Source organism: Harmonia axyridis, chromosome 4 (genome assembly GCF_914767665.1).
Source record: "Harmonia axyridis chromosome 4, icHarAxyr1.1, whole genome shotgun sequence".
NCBI classification, from domain to species: Eukaryota; Metazoa; Arthropoda; class Insecta; order Coleoptera; family Coccinellidae; genus Harmonia; species Harmonia axyridis.
In genome coordinates, this window is record NC_059504.1 from 11,393,738 (window position 1) to 11,415,060 (window position 21,323).

Below are 21,323 nucleotides of genomic sequence, written 5' to 3' on the forward strand. Positions count from 1 at the left end.
TTTCGGGTCTATATAATCTATACCAATGATTTAATTCATGTAACATCCAATGATATGGTTATGTTTGCTGATGATGTGTCAATGATTTTGTCTCGTAAGACTGTGACTGAATGCAAGGATCAGCTTGAATGTGACTTGAAAAATCTTGAAGAATGGTTTAAAAGAAATGAATTGGTAATAAACATCGACAAAACAAAATTGCTTGTCTTTAGGGAAAGAAATAAAGATGCCATAAGCTTGACATACCATGGTAAAACGATCAAGACAGAGGATGCAGTACCTTTCCTGGGGATATATATCGATAGGGATTTGAGTTGGAAAACACAAATTGAAAATCTGTCTACAAGTATTGCAAGATATTGCTATGCTTTGAGGATATTGACCAATACAATTAGTGAAGAGGCGGCCCTGACAGCTTATTATGCCTATGTTCAGTCCAAGCTCAGGTACGGAATAATTTTCTGGGGTAATTCTGTTGAGGCTGAGAGAATATTCATAATGCAGAAGAGATGCTTGAGAACTATCTTCAAAATGAAATACAATGAGAGCTGTAGAAATATATTTATTGGTAATAACTTATTGACATTGTACAGTCTGTTTATTTATGAATGTGTTATGTATGTAAGCAACAACTTCAATGATTTTAAAGAATTACTGTTAAGTCATGAATACAATACCAGAGGAAAAAATTATCTCAGTAGAGAAAAAACAAATTTTAGTTATATACAAAGGAATGCTGTATATTTTATAATCACAGTATGGAATAAATTTCCTCAAAATTTTAAATGCATGCCTATTGCAATTCAAAGAAAAAGATTAAAAATGTTTTTGGTTAGTAAATGTTATTATAGTGTTAAGGATTTTTTAAGTGAAAAGGATTTTGATTCATTATAGTGTTCATATGTATTGATATGTATTGACGTGATCTACATCTGTTGATATTTGATCAAATAAAGGATATTATTATTATTATTATTATTATTATATCTTTGTCTGTCTGTGTGCACATCCTTGTATCAGCCATAACTCTTACAATTTTTATCCGATTTTAATGAAATTTGGAACGATATTCAGTTTGACTTGTGGATAAACCTATAAAATTCAGCTTTCGCAGAGGAAGGGTGGACGTTCAGAATAGAGAATTCTCCTCAATTATTGATTTCATTCATGCATTTTTTCAAATTATTTGCAGGAACTATTTGAATTCAGTTTTCAAAAGTGGTTGCTTGTACAACCAATCAAATGCAAAATATGATATGACATATATGAAGTATCCTATTTTTTTTTCTATTCTTTGGTCATTGGCTTCTACTGTAATCTTGATCTTGAATGAAATTTATTATGAAACGATAATAATCTAGGAATGCTGACTTTTCATCAGAAAAATATTAAGAAGCATATTGCCACACCCATTGAAAGATAATTTCTTAGTTCCAAATTTGTATTTCGTCAATATACTTTTCAAACAAATTTCAAAAGAATGCATTCAGGGAGATTTTATCTTGTCTTCTACAAGATTGACTTGTGGTTAGGTTGGTACTTATATCTTCTGATACGCGAAGAAGTAGAGCTATATCAATATCTCTAACCATGTGTGGTGATGAAACTTCCGGAACAAATGCAATTTTTCGGTTTTTTCCATAATCGATAGTTTTTATAAATATAAATATTGTTGAGTTCATTTCCTACCACAGTTTCCTTTTCATGACACTTGATCACATTCGATCTTCGTCTTTTTTCGAATACCATCCTTCTAAATCTAAAGTGATGCAAAATCCACGATCGATGAAGATAATATATACCCAAGAGACTGTTCAAGTTCAATATGAATGACAGCCCAATTGCCCAAATTAATATCTAACACTTCACTCCACAAGTCCCGGATCTAAACAGAAAAAATACATTTTTTCTTGAAAGTTCGACATTCAGGAGTAATACATGTACCCCAAGGTTCCTCTAACATTTCAATAATTTTTCTGCAGAAAGATTCATATTTGCAATCACTTCTTCATTAAAGATGATATAGTTGGAGCAGAGTCTAATAAAACATACCAAGCTATTGCTTTGCTTGCACAGTATTTTTTCTCATCAAAAAACAGTACCATATTCCGAAATGTTGACGCCACTTCTGAAGCTTGACACTAACAGAAAAAAATATGTGGTATGGTACTGGCGCTGGTATTCGATCTCTTGATCACTGGAGATGCTAACTGCAGATGAGTATCACCTTAATGAAAGACAAGTTTAATGAAAAAACTTGTAAAAAATCAATGATGTTAAATCATGAGCGTTCGAGCGCTTGGCATTCATGCGCCAATTGCACCATTGGAAAACTACCACAAATATGGCGGTGTGGTACCAGTTTGGGTGCATAAAAGGTGGTGGACGTGGTGGGGAATTTTGGCTAACAACCATATACATACTTCGTAATTGTAAAATTTATCTTGAGTCCAAACTCTTCACTGATCTGGTTTGTCAGTTCCATAAAGAATTCAAGTTCTTCTTATACTTGCTAATACCATCGAGCTATCTGATATTGTTACCATTTACTTTGATCCCGATTTTCTTTTCTTGTTATTGCTGTCCTGAATATCTCACCAGTGTAGATGTTGAAATATGTAGGCGAGAGGTCGCAGCCCTTTAAAACACTAAATTCCTATATTGTCAGAAGATGTCAGAATCCTAATCTCCGCTGTTTGTCTACAATAGTAATATCCTTTCAATATCTTACAGTTTTTCCGAGTATTCTCATGGATTTATTATCAAAGGCTTTTGGGTAATCAAGGAAACAAGAGATTGTGAAACAACTCAACACTGATACCTCTACATATATATCTGTAAACCAACATCTAACTGAAGAAATTCGAACCCCTACGGGTATAAGACAGGGAGATTCACTAAGCCCCTTTCTCTTCAATATCAAAATGGACCAAATAATACATCGCGTCAAGAATTCTGGAATGGGTATTAGACTAAGCACAGGAGCTATAAAGATCGTTTGCTACGCCGATGATGCGATGATCTTGGCAGAATGCGAGGATGACCTACAGAGACTGTTATATTCATTCTTCCTAGAAGCATGCAAATTCAACATGCAAATATCGATCCCAAAAACAAAATCAATGGCCACAAGCGAAGAACCAAAACGATGCAAACTTGTCTTTGCAGACCAACCTATAGAACAAGTTATGTCGTTCAGTTATCTTGGCGTGGAGATATCCTCGAACCAAGATAGAACACACGAGGTTCGTAAGCAGGCAGATAAAGCATGCAGGGTTGCTGGTGCACTCCGCGACGTCATATTCAACAACAAACATATAAGTAAACATTCGAGAGCTAGGATCTACAACACTTGTGTTCGACCCATAGAAACTCGAGCAGATAAAAAGAGAACAAAGTCCATCTTAAGAACGACGGAAATGAAGATACTGAGAACCATATCTGGGTACACGCTGAGAGATAGGAAGGGGAACACAGCCATCCGAGAGGAATGCCAGACTCAGGTCATAGTAAAGTGGGGAAGAAAACGACGACGATATTGGAACGACCACGTCAGCAGAATTGCTAGGATAGCCCGAGACTGAATCCCAGGTACCAGAAGACCAGTCGGCAGACCTCCTAAGCGCTGGAAAGACTCCTGGATATCTACATCCACCGAGGAATAAAGTGGAATATACAAGCCCTAGGCTTAAATTGAGAAGAAGAAGAAGGTAATACATGTACACATCCTTGCATTTATGTAGCAGCAATGTAGTGCGAAGGTTTGTACCATATATAAGATATTTGGGCACGAAAATACGATAGGGTTTCTAAGAAAATCAATGACCTCCGGAGGTTAGATTAGATTTAATTAAGTAGGTTCTTTTTCACTGTACCCTAATGGTCTATTGTGACCCCCCCCCCCCCCATCAAAGCTATCCACTCCAAAATGTGAACTACAACTGGCCTTTCAGTTCCAGAGTTCTAATGGACTCCAGTATCTGGGATGGCTTCAATGAGGCTAATTCTTCACTTCTACAAGTTTCGTGTCCAAAGCAAATTTTGCTTTGGACAACTGGGAGAGTGTACTACTTTTTCCAATCTTCTTCTCTACTTAGTATCGTAATGAAGATTTTTTCGATGCTAATTTTCTTTATCATCTCGTCACTGGGAAGGTTAGCTGATGGTTTGTTATTAGTCAGGGAGGATCAGGCTCTCTTATTCCTAATTCCTTCATTGTCGGTACTTTGCCTATAGATAGTCTTAGGACCTCCGGAGGTTAATACTTTCTTCAAGTGTCAGATGGTAGTGTTGGTTTATTAGATGATTGCCTCATCTCAACCTCCGTCTTTGAGGTGCACGATGTTCCTGTGAGACTAAATGTTGTCTAGTTTCAGAGCAGTCATGTTTCAGCTATCATTTACTTTTAATGTAGTCACTATTTTCAAAAGCATTCAGTATATTTCGAATGGCAGTTCTCTAAACGAATTGAAGAAAAAGTTTCGTAGGCAACTGCTGTTGACTCAGCTCAGTTAATTCAATTTTAGTTGGTGCTTGGCCTGTTGTGGGATTGATACGTTTATTGAATACAAATCTTTTATTTGAGTTGATTATTCGAGTATGTTGACTCATTATCTCATGTGTTATGAATGATTTTTATTTTCTGAAGTCAAGCTAGACTTCGCCTCGATACTGTTCGTAGTAATACGGGCACTCTATTATTATTATTATTTTCATTGTTGCAGGAAATGTTTTTCAATTCAAATTCACCGAATGAATACAGTTCTGATGAGAATTCCCAAATCCGATCATCAGCTTCTTTCAATCCAGACGTCACAGTTATGACATGGACGATCATCGAATGTTTTTATCGGTAGATGTGACCGGAATACGTATTTTACAGATCTTAGCCTGCTTTCTTAACGAGCACGTCAATTCTGTAGAACTTCGTCTGGTAATTCCCTGAAAATTCAGATTAGTACTCTGGGATAAGCGAGGTCATCAATATTTTGATGATGGTGGGAGATAACTTAATACCGGTTCAACACTGTTAAGAGACATTCAGACCATAGACATTGAGGCATAGCAGGAATTTGTTGAGTTTGTGTTCAGTGGCGAAGCTTATCTCTTTTGGTGAGTTTCGGTGAATCATTTTGTTATTCTACGAATTTTCAATATCATGTGATCTTTTTTGTTTATGTGATTCGGCTTGGAAGTTGAAATACTCAACTTACCGCTCGGTCTTTGCCTGAAAAAAGAATAGATGTAATTTGTGAATTCATAGAATATGTTTTGACGAATATACCTAAGTTGATATGTTTCTTTTTATGTATTTAAACTATCACTATTATATTCAAGTTTTGCAAGTATCTTACATGGAGAACTTACGAAAACTATGATCTTTAAAGTGAGTTAACATATAAAATTGATTCAAAATCTGATCATTTTACATGCATTTGGAGATTCATCAGACCATCAAAATGTTTCTAGTGTTTTTATTCACTTAGGCTTATGTAGTCCTGTATGACCTCTCAGAAATGATGATTTCGTTGTTTATAGTAATAACACTTTTAAAACATCTTTCAACGTCGTAACATTCTTTTTAGCCTTTCATGATTATATGGACTGTTTATTTATGAAAGAATCTTAATCATAAAGGAGTCAAAAATTCAAATCAATATCGATCTGATACGCTTCTGAACTATATCAGTTTGAACGAATGGTGACACAACATGATAATAAATACTATAAACAAAAATAAAATAACTCTTCAATAAATTAGACCCGGACTTAACCAGTAATTTCTCAAAAATAATTTCATTCGTCAACAAAGTCACCTTCAAAAGTGATAGATGTACTCCAATTTTTAATCCTTTTTCTGTAGAAAGTCTTTGCTTTCGAAATAGGCTTCAAGATCTGCAATTATTCCTTCAATAGTGCCGAAGATCTTTTCCTGGAGCACCTTTTAACCGTTTATGTCTAAGGAGCAGTCTGAATAACACTTATCAAGCGATTGCATAGGTAGCTTGCACAGTATTTTTTCCCATCAAAAAACAATTTTTCTATCATCAATATACGGTTTTTATCCATTTTCCAAACAATAACAAATGTAGCGTCACTTAACCTTCAATATCTCGATTCATGCTCAAATTCATGTTCCAAAATTTTGACACGCTATACAGGGTGAGTTTTTGACTTCATTTCAACCGAAGATTTCTGTGATCACAGGAAACACTTTGTTCCTTTGCAATTTTTTCCGATTCGGCTGGATTGAAAAGATACTGGCTGTTGAAAATCCATAAAAAATTGAATTTTTAGTTATATTTCCCAAATAGGATGGAATCGAAAGAAATGATTTTCGGAATATAGTTTTTTATTGATGTGATGAATCTTTTCCTAACATAAAATTCCATCAAACTCCAAAATGCCCGCTACACTAAGTGAGAAAAAAAAATCGAAAAGAAGAAAATGGTAAAGAAAAAAAGTGTTTCTTTTGACCTCAGGAATTTTCGGTTGAAATATATGAACAAGTCAAAGACTCACCCTGCATATACCCTGCAGCATTACAGATTTAACGAGAAATATCAAATTTGAATTATATCGAATTTTTAGAATGAGTAAAATCTGGAATGAAAAAAAATTGAGACATTTTCATTTCAATATTCGGAAATAACAAACAACTCCATATATACAAGAATAAGCGCGCAAAAAAATTAATATAGGTTTGTGTAATACGCAATATTTAATAACAATAGTTCTTGTTAAAGAGTATTAATCGAAAACGACATGCCTAGTTCTTGTATTTGAGATCTGATAAGAAACAAGATCCATTACTATCGCTGCAAAATCCGTTTGAATATTCCACGAAAACAAGAAAAATAAGATCCATTCATCGTTAAATTAACACGTTGAGCATTTAATAGTAATTTGCCAATTAACTTTGTTTACCATTGTTACATAATCTACGTTTCTAAGAACTTCCACAGTTCATTAGCTGCCGTTGGCTTTATTGAACCATTCAAAGGAAGGCTTTGTCGGATAATAATATTGATTCATTATCAGCTAAATTCTGTCGAATTACTGGTCGAAAGAATTTCGATGAATTGATTCTTTATCGATTGTCGAAGATGTTGTTTTTCGTGAGGTATCGAATTGCTTATGCAATATCGGGTTTGGAGGTCAATAACTATTCGAAATCCTTGATCAACTCAATTAATTTATACGAATAGAAGTATAAAAAATATTCGCGAGCGATCTTCTTCAGTTGATGTGGATAACAGGTCAATTGGAAAGACCCCGGTCTATCATAGTAAAACACATTTTTTTGGCGAAATTCGATTTTATTATTCAACATAGTTGCCTTCGAGGGCGATACAGCGATTATAGCGATCTTCAAACTTTTCGATACCATTTTTTTAGTATGATACAATATCTCTTTCGCTTAAATAAAGGCCTCAGTTTCGGCGAATACTTCTTAATTGGCTTAATTGGTCTGAGAACAGGAACAAGTCGCTGGGGGCCAGATCTGGAGAATACGGTGGCTGCAGAAATAATTCGAAGTCACATTCATGCAATTTTGCCATTGTTACCGTTGATGTGTGGCACGGCGCATTGTCTTGATGAAACAGCACCTTTTTTTCTCCAAATGGGGCCGTTTTTTAACGATTTCATCCTTTAAACGAACTAATGACGCAATATAATAATCGCTGTTGATGGTCTGGCTCTTTTGGAGGTAATCAATGAATATTATACCTTGCGCATCCCAGAATACTGATGCCATAACCTTGCCAGCAGACTATTTTTCCTCGCTTTGGATTCGGTTCATCGTGTGAAGTCCACTCAGCTGACTGTCGATTGGACTCCGGAGTGAAATGATAGAGCCATGTTTTTTCAATTGTCACATATCGACACAAAAATTCAGGTTTATAGCACTTAAACAGCTCCAAACACTGCTCAGAATCATTAACACGTTGTTGCTATTGAGCTCACGCGACACCCATTTTGCACACAGCTTTTGAACAAATATTCGTGAATGATATAATGTCCACGTTCAGATGATATCTTCACAATATCTGCTATCTCGATCAACTTCACTTTACGGTCATTCAAAATTATTTTGTGAACTTTTTTGATTTTTTCGTCGGTGACAGCCTCTTTTGGGCGTCAGGTGCGTTCGCTGTCTTCGGTGCTCATTTCACCACGTTTAAACTCAGCATACCAATCAATGATGGTTGATTTTCTTGGTGCAGATCCCAGAAGGAATCTTCAATCCAAGATTTTGTTTCAACTGTATTTTTCCCTTCAGAAATCCATATTTTATCAGCATTTTAGGCACATAAATTCAGAGAATGTTTCGAAATAAAATTGACCATATAAGATAGGCATATACTGGGTGAGTCTTTGACTTTTACATTCATTTCGACCGAAGATTCCTGAGGTCAAAAGAAACCCTTTTTGCCTTTACTCATACATTAAACATTTTTTTATGGATTTTCTACAGCTTGTGTCTTTTCAACCGAGCCGAATCGGAAAAATTGGTAAACGTAAGTGTGAACATAAAACCGGAATTTTGGGTGTTGATCTGAAGTTCCAAGTTGGTCACAACATCGAAACCATAGAAATTTCAAGAAGAATATTGAAAAAGAATAACCCAATATTTCTGTGATTCTTTCATTCTAGCGCCAAATGCAATCTTGGAGACCACATAAGTTACAGTTCTGGGTTCTCAAAGGAAGCAATTAGTGTATGAATAAACGAGCGTTCAAAAGCGCCTAAATTTATGTCAGTACTTTCCCCATTTTTGTATTATTCATAGGGGAAAACTGATATTTTACTATTTAATGCGCCTAAGGATTTGATCAGCATAAGAAAAGCTCCAAAAACTTAATTTAAAAACCTCCGAATTTAGGTGATTCTATAAAATACTCTGAGCTCATATGTTGACAATAACAACAGAATGCGATTTCGCAAAATACTGCAAACAAAATGACTAATGTCACTAAGAGTTGAATGACACATGTGATTAAGTCCATGGAATCAATGCATCCGTTAATTTAGATCTGAATCAGGTTCATGAAATTATTGCCGTTAATGTTTGTGAAGAAATTATGTAACATATAATAATTTAACGGTAAATAACAAGCACGCATAATTTAACGAACGAAATTTGCATATTTTATCGATTTTTTATGATTCCTTTAGCAGTCGTCACTTTTTTATGGTGATAAAGTGAAAATTCGCACTTGTGAAGTTATCATCACATAAAATGTATAATATAAGAATAAACCTTGTACATTTTTCAAGGAAATTTTCACATTGAAAATCAACACTTCATTTAAAATATTTTCTATGTCATACCAGTTTGTTATTTTGAGTTTATTGTTTACTTACCTATGCCATTATGCCCTTGGGAGTGAACTAAATACTTTATTACCCTTGGCCATGGTTTTATTGACAACAATATAACAAATTTTAAACACCATCAAGTATTCCGTTAATGTTAGATTGCCTTCAGCAAACTTTTTTGGTTATCAACTTTCTGTAGAGAAACACTAGACTCAGAAGGTATGCTTGCAAGCATTCTTGAAGCCTCATTTTTTGAATATATACTGTCCTCTATATCTTTCAGAGCTGTCATACTGGCGCCAGCTACTACCAGAAGAGTTGCTGATGTTTTTGAAGACAAATATCTGAATATTTTTCTTGATCGCACAAACCTAAATACAAGGAAATTTTCCAAATGTGATTTTTCCAATTTATTTTATAGAACAATGGCCACGTCTATGGGTCAGAAAAATCCTTTTTTCTGGACAATCCCGTAAACATGAATACATTTATTCTCTTATCTATAAACGATTGTATTCGTCTTCTTTATTACTTGTGATAATTGGCTTTTCATCCGTTTTTGTCTCTGGTATATTTCCAAAAAAAGTGATTTATTTAACATTTTTACAAGTTCTTGCCGTCATGATTAAATTCTCTAGCCGGAACTATTTTGGCTGTTATCCTTCTGGTCTTTGCTTCAAATCAACAATTTGTAATTATCGATGTTCGGAATTGTATTCTGTTATAAAATGTATACTTGTATTTACTTCGTTTCGAACTGTTGAATATTATATTAATGCTTTTATGTTGTTACAGATAATGGGGACTACATCAAGGTCCATCTTGATATTTATACAAGCTGCTGTTTTAACATGCAGCGTTCTTGCCGCCCCTCCTATTTCCTCTACTGAGAGCTTTGTCTTTGTATCACCAGAAGTACCGAAAAGTACAAATGTTTCACAAAATGCTGAGCAACCAAAGGTATAACCGAATTATCATCTAATGATCCATTTCATTACAACCATTATATTTCAGGTTCCTAAAATCCCGAAGATATATTCAATGAGAGTTGACACGAACGTCACAAATCGTTTTGCAAAAACTCTAGTCACCAGTAAATTTAAGAACCTAGATGAGAAATCTCAAGAAGCTATTTTCGCTGTAGTTCTACCAGAAAGCGCTTATATTTCTGGGTTTATCATGGAGATAGATGGCAAAAAGTATGAGGCTTATATCAAGGAGAAAGAAGAAGCCAAGAAGATTTATGATAACGTAAGTGGAATTCGATATAACTAATGTACTCAAAAAAAGCCTCAACAAAAGTTAGATCAACAAGATCTATATCCAAACAATGGTCATCAATCAGGCCAGATTTCACCTCGACAGACATTTTACTCTGATACCTCAAATTCAAATAATTGATCATATGGTTTTTAGGCCGTTTCTAGTGGAATTGCAGCTGGTCATGTTGAAGCCAACGCAAGAGATTCTAATAGGTTTACTGTCTCCGTTAACATTGAACCTCAAAGTAAGGCTATATTCTACTTAACTTATGAAGAACTCCTAAGAAGGCAAAATAGTGCTTACGATATCGTTGTCAACTTACACCCTGGTCATCCTGTTAAAAATTTAGAAGTTCAAGTGAGTGAAAACCTTTCTTCTGTCGATTGGTGTATTTATAAGATTTTTTTCAGGTCAATATTAACGAATCCAGACCATTGTCTTTCGTTAGAGCTCCATCCATGAGATCTGGAAATGAGATAGCCAAGAATGATGAAAAACGCGATCCAAAGGCCACCATTAAGAATATTGATATAAACAGCGCTGTGGTGACATTCAAACCAGACCTGGAATTCCAGAAAGAACTAGGACAAAACCTTGGAAGCAAAGAAGGAACAGGCTTGGCTGGACAGTTCGTTGTTCAATATGACGTAGAAAGAGACCCACAAGGTGGGGAAGTATTAGTTTCTGATGGTTATTTCGTGCATTTCTTTGCTCCCAGCAGTTTGAAACCATTGGAAAAACACGTGGTGTTCGTTTTGGATACCAGTGGTAGTATGACTGGAACAAGGATAAGTCAGCTTAAACAAGCTATTAAGAGCATTCTTGGACAACTCGGGGACAAAGATCTTTTCAACATAATCGATTTTAACTCTGTAGTCAATGTTTGGAATGTATCAAAGGTTGAGATACAATATGTGGAAGGAGATAGTTATAACTACTACTATGACGAGATTTCCACAACACCAAAAAATAAGATAGTAAGTAAAAAATTAGATCTATCCTGGAAGTTTCTGAATACCCTGAAGGGTTTTTCATTTTCTTGTGATAGACTCCCAATAATATCATCAATTTAATTTTCAGACTCAGAATATACCGGGGGCTTTCCAAGTAGAACCAACTAATATCGAAAAAGCCAAGGAAGTTATAGAAAAACTAGATGCAAATGGAGGAACAGACATAAAATCTTCACTGGTTGTAGCTCTTCAACTCCTCAATGAAACAAAGGCACAAAGAGGTGAAAGCAAGCAACCAATTGTTATATTTTTAACTGACGGTGAAGCAACTGTTGGAGAATACGGGGATCAAGCAATCAATTCTGTAAGTATATAATTTATTGGAATATCAATGCATCAACATTTTCAGCGTGTGATTTTGAAGTATGATGAAAATTGCATTCAAAAAGTTCACCGTTTTATTTTTGTATTTTAATATATTCTTCGATATAAAAATTCAACATCATTTGTGTGGTATTTTTTTATGGCAAAGATACATCTCAGATATACATCAACAACCAAATGAAATCACTCTGAACATCTTCATTTTGGACTTGGAAGATTAAAACCAATTTAAATTTTTCAGATCACTTCTGCTAACGTAGATGAGGTACCAATATTCTCCCTCTCTTTTGGTGATGGTGCCGACAGAGATTTCCTAGAGAAGTTGTCCTTGAAGAACCAAGGATTCGCTAGACACATATACGAGGGTGCAGATGCTTCTCTTCAACTAGAAGAATTCTACAAATATGTTTCATCCCCACTACTCACCAAAGTCAATTTCAAATACGTCTCCAAGGCTGTTTCTAAACTCACCAAAACCAAATTTCCAATCATGTTCGATGGATCTGAAATTGTAATCGCAGGTCAAAGTAAGTGAAATAATTTTCTTTGAATTTATCATATGAATTCACTTGGTAAGCAACAATTCCAAACCCCAGTACTAACATCAATATTCTTTTCTTCTTCCCCAGTTGATCCTGATTTCAGCAGACCACCAAGGGAACAGTTGAATAGCAAGTCCACAACAGAAACTCCTATTAAAATCGACGACGATGGTCTCACCAACGCCAACTACACTGGTAATCCAGATGATTTCGTCATGGAAACCACTACAGAACCCCTAATCATGATTGACGAAGGTGGTCTCATAGACCCATATTACAACTTTGATCCTGAGGTTATTGCTTTGGGTGCCGATGGTGCAGTAGACTTGATACCCAAGTATGCAAAATCAGTAGGAAGTTTGGAAAAACACTGGGCTTATCTCACTCTTAAACAGCTTTTGGATGAAAGAGATGCAGCTGAAAACAAGACTCAGTACACGAAAAAGGCTTTAGATATTGCTCTTAAGTACTCATTTGTGACACCTGTGAGTTCTTTGGTTGTTGTAAAACCGAATGACACTAAGAGCGAAGCAGTTCCAGAAGATGCTTCCAAAAGTGAGTTGAAGATTTTTAACTATGAAGTTTGATATTAAAACAGGTTTTTTCCTAAATTTCTGTAATTTTGTCTAAATATGGAACGAGAATTGTGTTGAATGGTTCATTAGACTGACTGATGGAGAATTTTGTAGATTTCAGGGGGTTTCATTACACCACGACCTTAAGGTCTATTGTGCTTTTATCAGAGCTGTTCTGGCAATTAGTCATCATAGTCTTCAGCTCTCCCTCCAGTTCCAGAGTTCTGATGAATTCCAGTATCTGGGATGGCTTCATGAATTACTTCTTCACTTCTACATGTCTTTTGTCTAAAGCATTTGTCACCAGGTGATCTGTCATCTTCCTCCTCCCCATAGGATCTGCATCTGTGTACCATTTGATGGTATTCTTTTTGAGAACTGAAATTGTGGACTTCCTCTCCTAATCTTCTTTTCTACCCAGCATCGTAGTGAAAGTTTTCTCGATGCTAGTTTTCTTTATCATCTCTTCGCTGTGAAGGTCTATTGATGGTATGAATTGGTCAAAGAGGTCCAGGCTCTCTGATTCCTAATTATCTCATTGAGAATTATGTCTGTACGTTTGGTCAATGTGAAATTTGATTTGATTTGTGAAGAAATATAGAAGAGGGATGGATTTGACTTAAGGTATCGAGACATCGAGTTCATATCAAGACGCAATTAATTCTAATAGAAGAAAAGATTTCATATCAATTGACAAATTTGAATGCGGAATATCCTTTTTAATTTTGGTATCGCTATATAAGAAAATAGAAAAAACGAGTGCTTCTTCAACTTCTAAAGGAAATTGTTCCAAAAAAAAGATAATTTCGTGAAGAACTTATATGAACACGAATTTGAACAAGCGTAGATAAGTTCTTGACCTCACGTCAGTGCTTTTTCAACTAATAAATCGACATTTAATATTTTGCAGGTCAAGACAACTTCCCATCATATGCCTTCGCTTCAGCTTCAGTTCCTGGTTCCGTGCAATACATGTCAGTTATTCCATTATCGTTAGGTGAGTAATGGTTAATTTGATAATTGCAACACTTTTTTTTAAAAAGCCGTAAGTATTCAAAATGAAACTTGCTTACACATTATGCTTTGATAAGTTTTCTCAACAAATAGAAAGCTACATACTGGCGAATGCGCCGCGCCCATTTAAGATTTCTTCCAGATTGTGTTTCTGTTTTATATGTTTATGTTGTACAAACTACTCCAGAACCTTTGCGGTAGTGCCCTCAACAACTACCCAAAGTTTCATGGCAATTAAACCAATGGTATAGTAATGCTAAATGGACAAACATACGTACTTTTCTTTTTGAGTGCTCGTGCCTGAGCAGATCGTTCTACCACTTCCTTACAATTTCGAATTTTGAGTCAAGAGTGAATTCAAACGATAAGCTCCGACTTATTGATGAAGAATTCGTCCTCAAATTCGATTCTGTCTATCCGTAAACACGATAACTCTCGAACGGAAAGTTTTCATATCGTTAATATGATCAAGTCCTAAAATTAACATCCTAACATATTAATGGATTATTTATTCAGTTGTGAGTGAAATGTCCTCACAATATATATTATTTTTTTCACTGTACAAAACAGATACAGACAGATACGGGACATTTCACTATATATAGTGTGTTATAATATAGTTTAAAAAATAATTAGGTTTTTTCAATCATCAGAAAACACTTCCATAATGTTCACCTTAAACATTTCTCAATTTTTTTTTAGGTGAAAGCAATCAAGCCTTCGCTGATTACGATTCAGTAAACAGTTATGCAGCTCTGTCAACTCCATTCGTGGATAGAATCTTCACAACAAAATCTCAGACTACAGCGCTTGGAGCAGGATTTTCTTCATTTAACAGCCCTGCCAATGAAACTGAATCTTTAGCATTACTCAAATCAAAGCTACCTTGGTTGAAAGACATTTTGGAAGAAGATGAAACTTTGAATCTGCCCAACGGTAAGACAACAACGTTTATAATAGGTATTGAAAGTAAACTAATGTTTCATTTTTAGGAACTTTCAAATTGGGTTCATCAGCTAATGTTAATGCAACATTGGAATGTTCAACAAATAAAACAACAGGAGTCTGTACTTTGATCAAGGATTGCCCACAGTTGTTCGATGTATTGACAGATGTCAATATTTACAAGGATTATTTCTGTTCTTTGACAGAGTGAGTATGACTTGTTGATAAAATTCGGTATCCATTACACCTCTTAAGTCGAATTTTTCGTCACTTAATAGAATATTAGTTGAAAAAAATGTTTATTTTTATTGGATTTTTTGACATATAGAAAAGCATTCTGATGTTTAAATGAAAAAGCTATCGATGAAGAAGAGGAATCATTTCGTTTAATTTTTTTCAGATACGCTGGAGTTTGCTGTCCAAAAAAGCAGGAAACAACCCCCTAATTTATTTTAGAGAATCTATTTTGTAAATACTTTACCTAGTTCCAGAATATTTATGATATTAGAAGAGTAGAATAGGCTTAAAATGAATTCATTTTACGATGTTCTGAAATATACAATTTTGTGATATGTGAGACTTCAATAGCTTGTTTTGATATCATTTTTATATGAATAAAAAACAATTTTTATAATTGACATTTTATTTCTCAATATTTTTATACATTCACTTATTTTCAAAAAACTTGGGGACACTGTCGACGGGAGAAAACTTTACTTTCCTTTCTACTGGAGGTTCAGTTAATTGTGTTTTCAACATTTCATCACATACTTTATCTTTAGTGGGGTTCACATCACCGTCAGTTCCTTTTTCTAAAAATAGTTTCATTGTATGAATAGAAAAAATTCACTATAGTGAGATATACCGCTAATGAAAACTTTACACTTCTCTTCAACATATTACTGCATACATCATAGGCAGATGTACGATGTTTTTTCTATAGGAAAAATCATGTGCAAGCAAAGTGAAAATGTCTTGAAAATTGTTATTCAGCCACTGCTTCATCGACGGTTAAAAAGTTGGCTGATTTTAAACTTGGTAAAAAACAGCTTGGTGCTTAGTGTTATGTAACAGAGAGAGAAAAATCGACGGGTGCGACCTATTTTCCATATTTCCATTTTGAATATGTGCATAAAGTTTTCTTTGGCTCATACTGTATCTAACCATTCAATAAGATAATTTTTACTCACCATCCTTCTTTTCTTCGATCTCATTTTTTGGCTCTTCTACACCATAGATTGCACGTGTGACACAAAATTCCGAAGTGTCTACAATTATTCCGACAATATGATTCGCAATATTTTCCAACGATAAGGATTCATTGCCCAGAGGAAAAGTACATGGCTTCTTCATAGACCTATGTGAACTGAAACACGATACTTCAAGGTAATCTTGGTATGAAATCATTCCAACCTATTAGGCCAATTGAAAAGCCCCCGGTCCGATGCACAGATGGCGGTGCTAGTATTGAATCCATATGATTTTTAGTTAGTACCAACCTTCAAACAATACGTGTCAAAATTTGACAGCAGTCCGAGCATTAGTTTGTGAGATATTGCGTTGTGAGTGTATCTACTTTTGTGAGAAAAAGAAGAATTTCGTGTCCTGATAAAATTTTGCTTTTTGAAGGGAAAAAATACAGTTGAAGCAAAATCTTGGCTTGATAAAGAGTTTCCGGGGTCTGCACCAGGAGAATCAACTATCATTGATTGGTATGCTGAGTTTGAACGTGATGAAATGAGCATCAAAGATTGGACGCCCAAAAGAGGCTGTCACTAACAAAAAAATCAAAAAAGTTCACAAAATAATTTTGAATGACCGTAAAGTGAATAGTTGATCGAGATAGCAGACATTGTGAAGATATCATCTCAAAGTGTACATCATATCATTCAGGAATATTTGTACATGAGAAAGCTGTGTGCAAAATGGGTGCCGCGCGAGCTCACAATCGATCAAAAGGAACAACGTGTTAATAATTCTGAGCAGTGTTTGAAGCTGTTTAAGTAAAATAAACCTGAAATTTTGCGTCGATATGTGACAATGGATGAAACATGGCTCCATAATTCCACTCCGGAGTCCAATCGATAGTCAACTGAGTGGACTGCACACGATGAACCGAATCCAAAGCGAGGAAAAACACAACAGCCAGCTGACAAGGTTATGGCATCAGTATTCTGGGATGCGCAAGGTTTAATAATCATTGATTACCTCCAAAAGGACCATCAATAGTGGTTATTATATAGCGTTATTGAATCGTTTAAAGAATGAAATCGTTAAAAAAACGGCACCATTCTAAGAAAAAAAGGTGATGTTTCATCAAGACACTGCGCCGTGTCACAAATCAATGAAAACAATGGCAAAATTGCATGAATTGGACTTCGAATTGCTTTTGCATTCATCGTATTCGCCAGATCTGACCCCCAGCGACGTTTTCCTGTTCTCAGACCTCAAAAGAATGCTCGCTGGAAAGGAATTTAGAGCCAGTGAAGATGAAATCGCCGAAACTGAGGCCTGTTTTGAAGCGAAAGACAAATCGTACTACAAAAATGGTATCGAAAAGTTGGAAGATCGCTACAATCGCTGCATCGCCCTCGAAGGAAACTATGTTGAATAATAAAATCGAATTTTGCCAAAAAAATGTGTTTTACTATGGTAGACCGGGGCCTCTCCAATTGACCTGTTAATCTAACCAAACCTAACCTAACCTACCTGAAGTATGTCCCACAAGGAAGAACGATCGTGTCTTCATCACATATAATATGGAATTTTTTGTTAGCCACTTCAATCATACATTTCCCCTTGGGAACAGCCTCGCAAACTATACTTTGAGTTTGGGTACTCTTGCACAACTGGCACGTGGTGTTGAATTCTTTGTCGCTCAGCATCTCTAGGACGAGTTTGGCGCTAGGCTTGGTGGCGCAAACTGTGGCCGGTACACCGGGCGTATGTCTGGAAGCTGAGAAGGCTGAAACGAATGGTTATCAAGTTGATATCTGCAGGAACGTCATTGGTCACTTACGTTTTTGTACTATAGTCACGTGTATACAGGGTGAATTCGATGTGGGATCATTCACATTTATCACCTCGCAGTTAGGGATGAAATTTTGTTCTTGTAGCCTTGCGACAGACTTGTCGAGCTCTTCATTTGTCTCCACTGTGTCTATTGCTCTATCTGAATCTGTACAAAAGAAAGTGAAAAGTGATCATTTGAATCAGTAACGATATTGATATTTTCCATCATTTTTATAAAATATTTTTATTATCTTGTTCGAAATCATTGCAGCATTTGATTTAATTAATGAGTTGTAACAGCTCACCTTGTTCAATTGGTAGAGATCTTTCTTCTAAAACAGATACCGTCTGTTGTGTTGTCTGTTTGAATCTCCTAGGAAAATAGCACATATGTGATGAAGATGATTTATCTATTTTATGGAAATTTATTACAAATGGAAAATATCAAAACACTCCTCTCGCATTTACAGGAATACTTTATTTTCATTAATTATAACCGGTTTCGACTGCTTAGTAATTTTCAAGTAGGGATACAGACTGTGTTTAGTGGAATATCAGGACCGTCTTAAGGGGTGAAACAGTGAAGCGACCATTTCAGGCACCTCTATTTGAGGGGCGGCAATTCGGCACAGTTTTCTGGCCACCATTTCATATTTCATCTTTGATTTTCAATTTACTGCGTTTGTCAATATTGTCTGCAATAAAAATCTCCAAACCGCCTTTACTAAGCCGCCTCTATAATAAATAACACATGGCGGCCCAATCAATACAAAGAGAATTCCCGATTACCCTCATTGAAAGAGGGATAAAATCATTGTGTATTTCACGAAGACGAAAAACACTACCTTCGGTTTAAAATTCTTTGGAAGCCGATATTGACATTTTCAATTCGAAAAACGTTACTGTTGAATGACAAATATGTTCAGCGGAACACATATTTGTAATCCCAATTCATCAAAGAAAAAAGTTCTGTGTTATTGGAGCAGAAGCTATTTTTTTGGGGTGGTTATAAGGGAGATCATTGTTATTGATGCTTTTTCAGCAGGGGGGCTACTTAGTTCATTGATTTCCAAAAGGTTCGTTTTGTCCCTTTGTCATAGGTGTGAAGGATTTCGAGATTGTTGCTAAGGGTAAGCACACTACAACCATGAACAATCTGGAAATCTTTAACACAGATGACAAAGGGCGAAAAATTAGCCTTTTTGGAAAGCTTGAAATCAACAAACTGCAAAAAGGGTCAAATGTTCAAATAACCAATTCAATCTAGCACACAACTCTTCAAAATCTGTAATACCAAAACCCGATAGGATATATTATATTTCTATGAACAGTCTGTATTAGTACCTGAAGATGACTTAACAGTGAAACCGGTTGTAATTACTGAACATAAATTATTATTGGTAATTATACAAGAGGGTTTCAATATTTCTAATTAAAAATGTACATATTCCTCTATTTGTCAACGAATGAACATGAACTGAGATGAAAATTATCACTTTTTTCCTTGCAGTTTTCTAGCATTGATTTTTCTCCGAACAAAAATATATAATGCTGCTGACCATATTATTTTGACTTGTCATATACATACATTGTGACGTCCCAAAGGATCAATAAAATTATTATTATTATTTTTTATATTCTCTTTTCACGTTTTTCTTCGATATAATTACCTCATAGGTTTTTTTATGACTTACACTTTTCTCTGCTTTTTTGCTGAAAAGATTGAAAGATACGATACGTCATCAAATGATTTTCCATCTGGTAAAGCAACGTAGAAACCCCTATGGTGAATTTCAGAAGAATTTTTCACTTTTTCTCCGAATATAGTGTAGAGGCTGTAAAAATTAAATCCTCTTTTCACTTACATATAAGAATTCCTTAAAATATGTATGCATTTATGCAATCTTTATACATGATGTATCAATTTTATGTATTGATTCAGATGTAAGATATTATTGAACTTGTTTTTTCAAAGGTGAAAATAGAATTACTTACCTCTTCACACTAGTATTAATTTGTTTTGAAACTATAGTAAGGATAGTGCTCCAATGTTCCAAATCGGTTTTCAACAAACTGATTTTATTTGGTTTGGTCCTTTGTCCATTCATAAACACATAAATAGTAATTACATCCATCTGATTCGTATCAGTAAGATATTGAATGTTACTTCCTATGGCTGTCATTATCTCAGATGAAGAAGTCTCCTTTAGATCTTCTCTGATCTCTATTTCTGAGTCTGTTCGATACCCTTCAGGTAGTGATATAAGATGTTCCTTTCCACAAGCTACATATTTTCCATTGTCCTCAAGTTCTTCGTATGAATTAACAAGACAGCCATCTGTTCTCCTCAGTACTTTAATTGGGCCGTGCTGAGGTTTCAGAAGATCAGCAATAAAATTCATTATGGAGGACCAGCTCAGTCTGCATTTTGGATGTATGAAGAATATCCTTTCTGTTGAGTTGCCATTAACAAAAACATGTATACGCTTCGGTTTGAGCATATAATCTGAGCCCATGGTCAAAGATACGGAAAATTTTGATGTTATAATTATTTGTCATAATAATCAATTAGACAATTAGTAGAATATTGACAATCAGTCATAGATTCAAAATTTGCAAAAACAAATAAAGAAGCTTCATTATGTTGAAGCCACTGAAACTTTCATTCAATTCATAGCAGAAAAAAATATATTCCCATGATTTTCTGCGCTTGAGATTATCGTAATGGACCCATATTTCGTCTCCAGTCACAATACGGTACAGAAATCCCTGCCGTCTATGCCTTGCAAGTAGCTGTTCACAAGCAAACAGACGCCGATCAACATCTCTCGGCTTCAACTTGTACGGCACCCAATTTCCTTGTTTCTGAATCATTCCCATGACTTTCAGGTGTTTTGAAATAGCTTGTTGCGTCACTCTCAATGATCCTGCCAATTCTTTGTTGCGTTTGACACGAGTCTTCCACCGCCATGCTGGTCTTCGACGTCAAAATTCACCGTTCTCGAAGCGTTGAAACCACTCTCGACATGTTCTTTCACTAATAACGGCCTCATCATAGGAATATGAGAGCATTCGATGGGCCTCAGCCGCAGATTTCTTCATATTAAAGCATAAAATTCAAACCACCCGCAAATGACGAAGATTTGGCTCGTAAGATGACATGTTTAATCGAGAATAACTTTATGATGCAGACACAAATCGACTAATATTTCAATTGCGTTATATTTGCGAACACCTTAGCTTTTTGTATGACATCTACGATCTGTTTATTTCGACTACCACTTACCGCTACCATCTATTGCAAAACGGTG

The 21,323-nt window shown here is 35.3% G+C and overlaps 3 protein-coding genes across 4 annotated transcripts; 2 read left to right on the forward strand and 1 right to left on the reverse strand.

Moving 5' to 3' along the window:
• The first annotated feature begins 2,924 nt into the window (after positions 1-2,924).
• On the forward strand, positions 2,925-3,584 carry LOC123677812. The gene has a single exon (XM_045614525.1). The coding sequence runs from the start codon at positions 2,925-2,927 to the stop codon at positions 3,582-3,584; it is 660 nt and encodes a 219-aa protein (XP_045470481.1).
• A 1,343-nt stretch (positions 3,585-4,927) lies between these two features.
• LOC123679244 (inter-alpha-trypsin inhibitor heavy chain H4-like) lies at positions 4,928-15,634 on the forward strand. 2 transcript variants are annotated; one of them, XM_045616728.1, is made up of 12 exons: positions 4,928-5,112; positions 10,120-10,284; positions 10,339-10,575; positions 10,741-10,944; positions 10,998-11,564; positions 11,668-11,904; positions 12,166-12,451; positions 12,554-13,021; positions 13,952-14,038; positions 14,758-14,991; positions 15,048-15,207; positions 15,401-15,634. In XM_045616728.1, exons 2-12 carry the CDS (start codon positions 10,123-10,125, stop codon positions 15,444-15,446), a joined length of 2,688 nt encoding a protein of 895 aa, XP_045472684.1. In that variant the 5' UTR covers positions 4,928-5,112; positions 10,120-10,122; the 3' UTR covers positions 15,447-15,634. The 2 variants fall into 2 exon arrangements, with proteins under 2 accessions (XP_045472684.1, XP_045472683.1); XM_045616727.1 differs by lacking the exon at positions 4,928-5,112 and adding an exon at positions 5,231-5,386.
• On the reverse strand, positions 15,626-20,586 carry LOC123679261. Its single transcript, XM_045616754.1, has 7 exons — positions 20,008-20,586; positions 19,707-19,847; positions 18,318-18,385; positions 18,020-18,178; positions 17,710-17,965; positions 16,191-16,366; positions 15,626-15,812 (listed from the first exon to the last, which is right to left on the reverse strand). Exons 1-7 carry the CDS (start codon positions 20,526-20,528, stop codon positions 15,667-15,669), a joined length of 1,467 nt encoding a protein of 488 aa, XP_045472710.1. The 5' UTR covers positions 20,529-20,586; the 3' UTR covers positions 15,626-15,666.
• Between the last annotated feature and the right edge of the window lie 737 nt (positions 20,587-21,323).

Coding starts and splice junctions, on each gene's coding strand:
- LOC123679244 (XM_045616727.1), top strand. Junction 10,576..10,740: donor CCAAGAAGATTTATGATAAC/GTAAGTGGAATT, acceptor TATGGTTTTTAG/GCCGTTTCTAGTGGAATTGC. Junction 10,945..10,997: donor TTAAAAATTTAGAAGTTCAA/GTGAGTGAAAAC, acceptor GATTTTTTTCAG/GTCAATATTAACGAATCCAG.
- LOC123677812 (XM_045614525.1), top strand. CDS start 2,925: ATGGACCAAATAATACATCGCGTCAAGAATTCTGGAATGGGTATTAGA.
- LOC123679261 (XM_045616754.1), bottom strand. CDS start 20,528: ATGGGCTCAGATTATATGCTCAAACCGAAGCGTATACATGTTTTTGTT. Junction 18,179..18,317: donor ATCTCTACCAATTGAACAAG/GTGAGCTGTTAC, acceptor TCTTTTGTACAG/ATTCAGATAGAGCAATAGAC. Junction 16,367..17,709: donor CCTTGTGGGACATACTTCAG/GTAGGTTAGGTT, acceptor ATCGTGTTTCAG/TTCACATAGGTCTATGAAGA.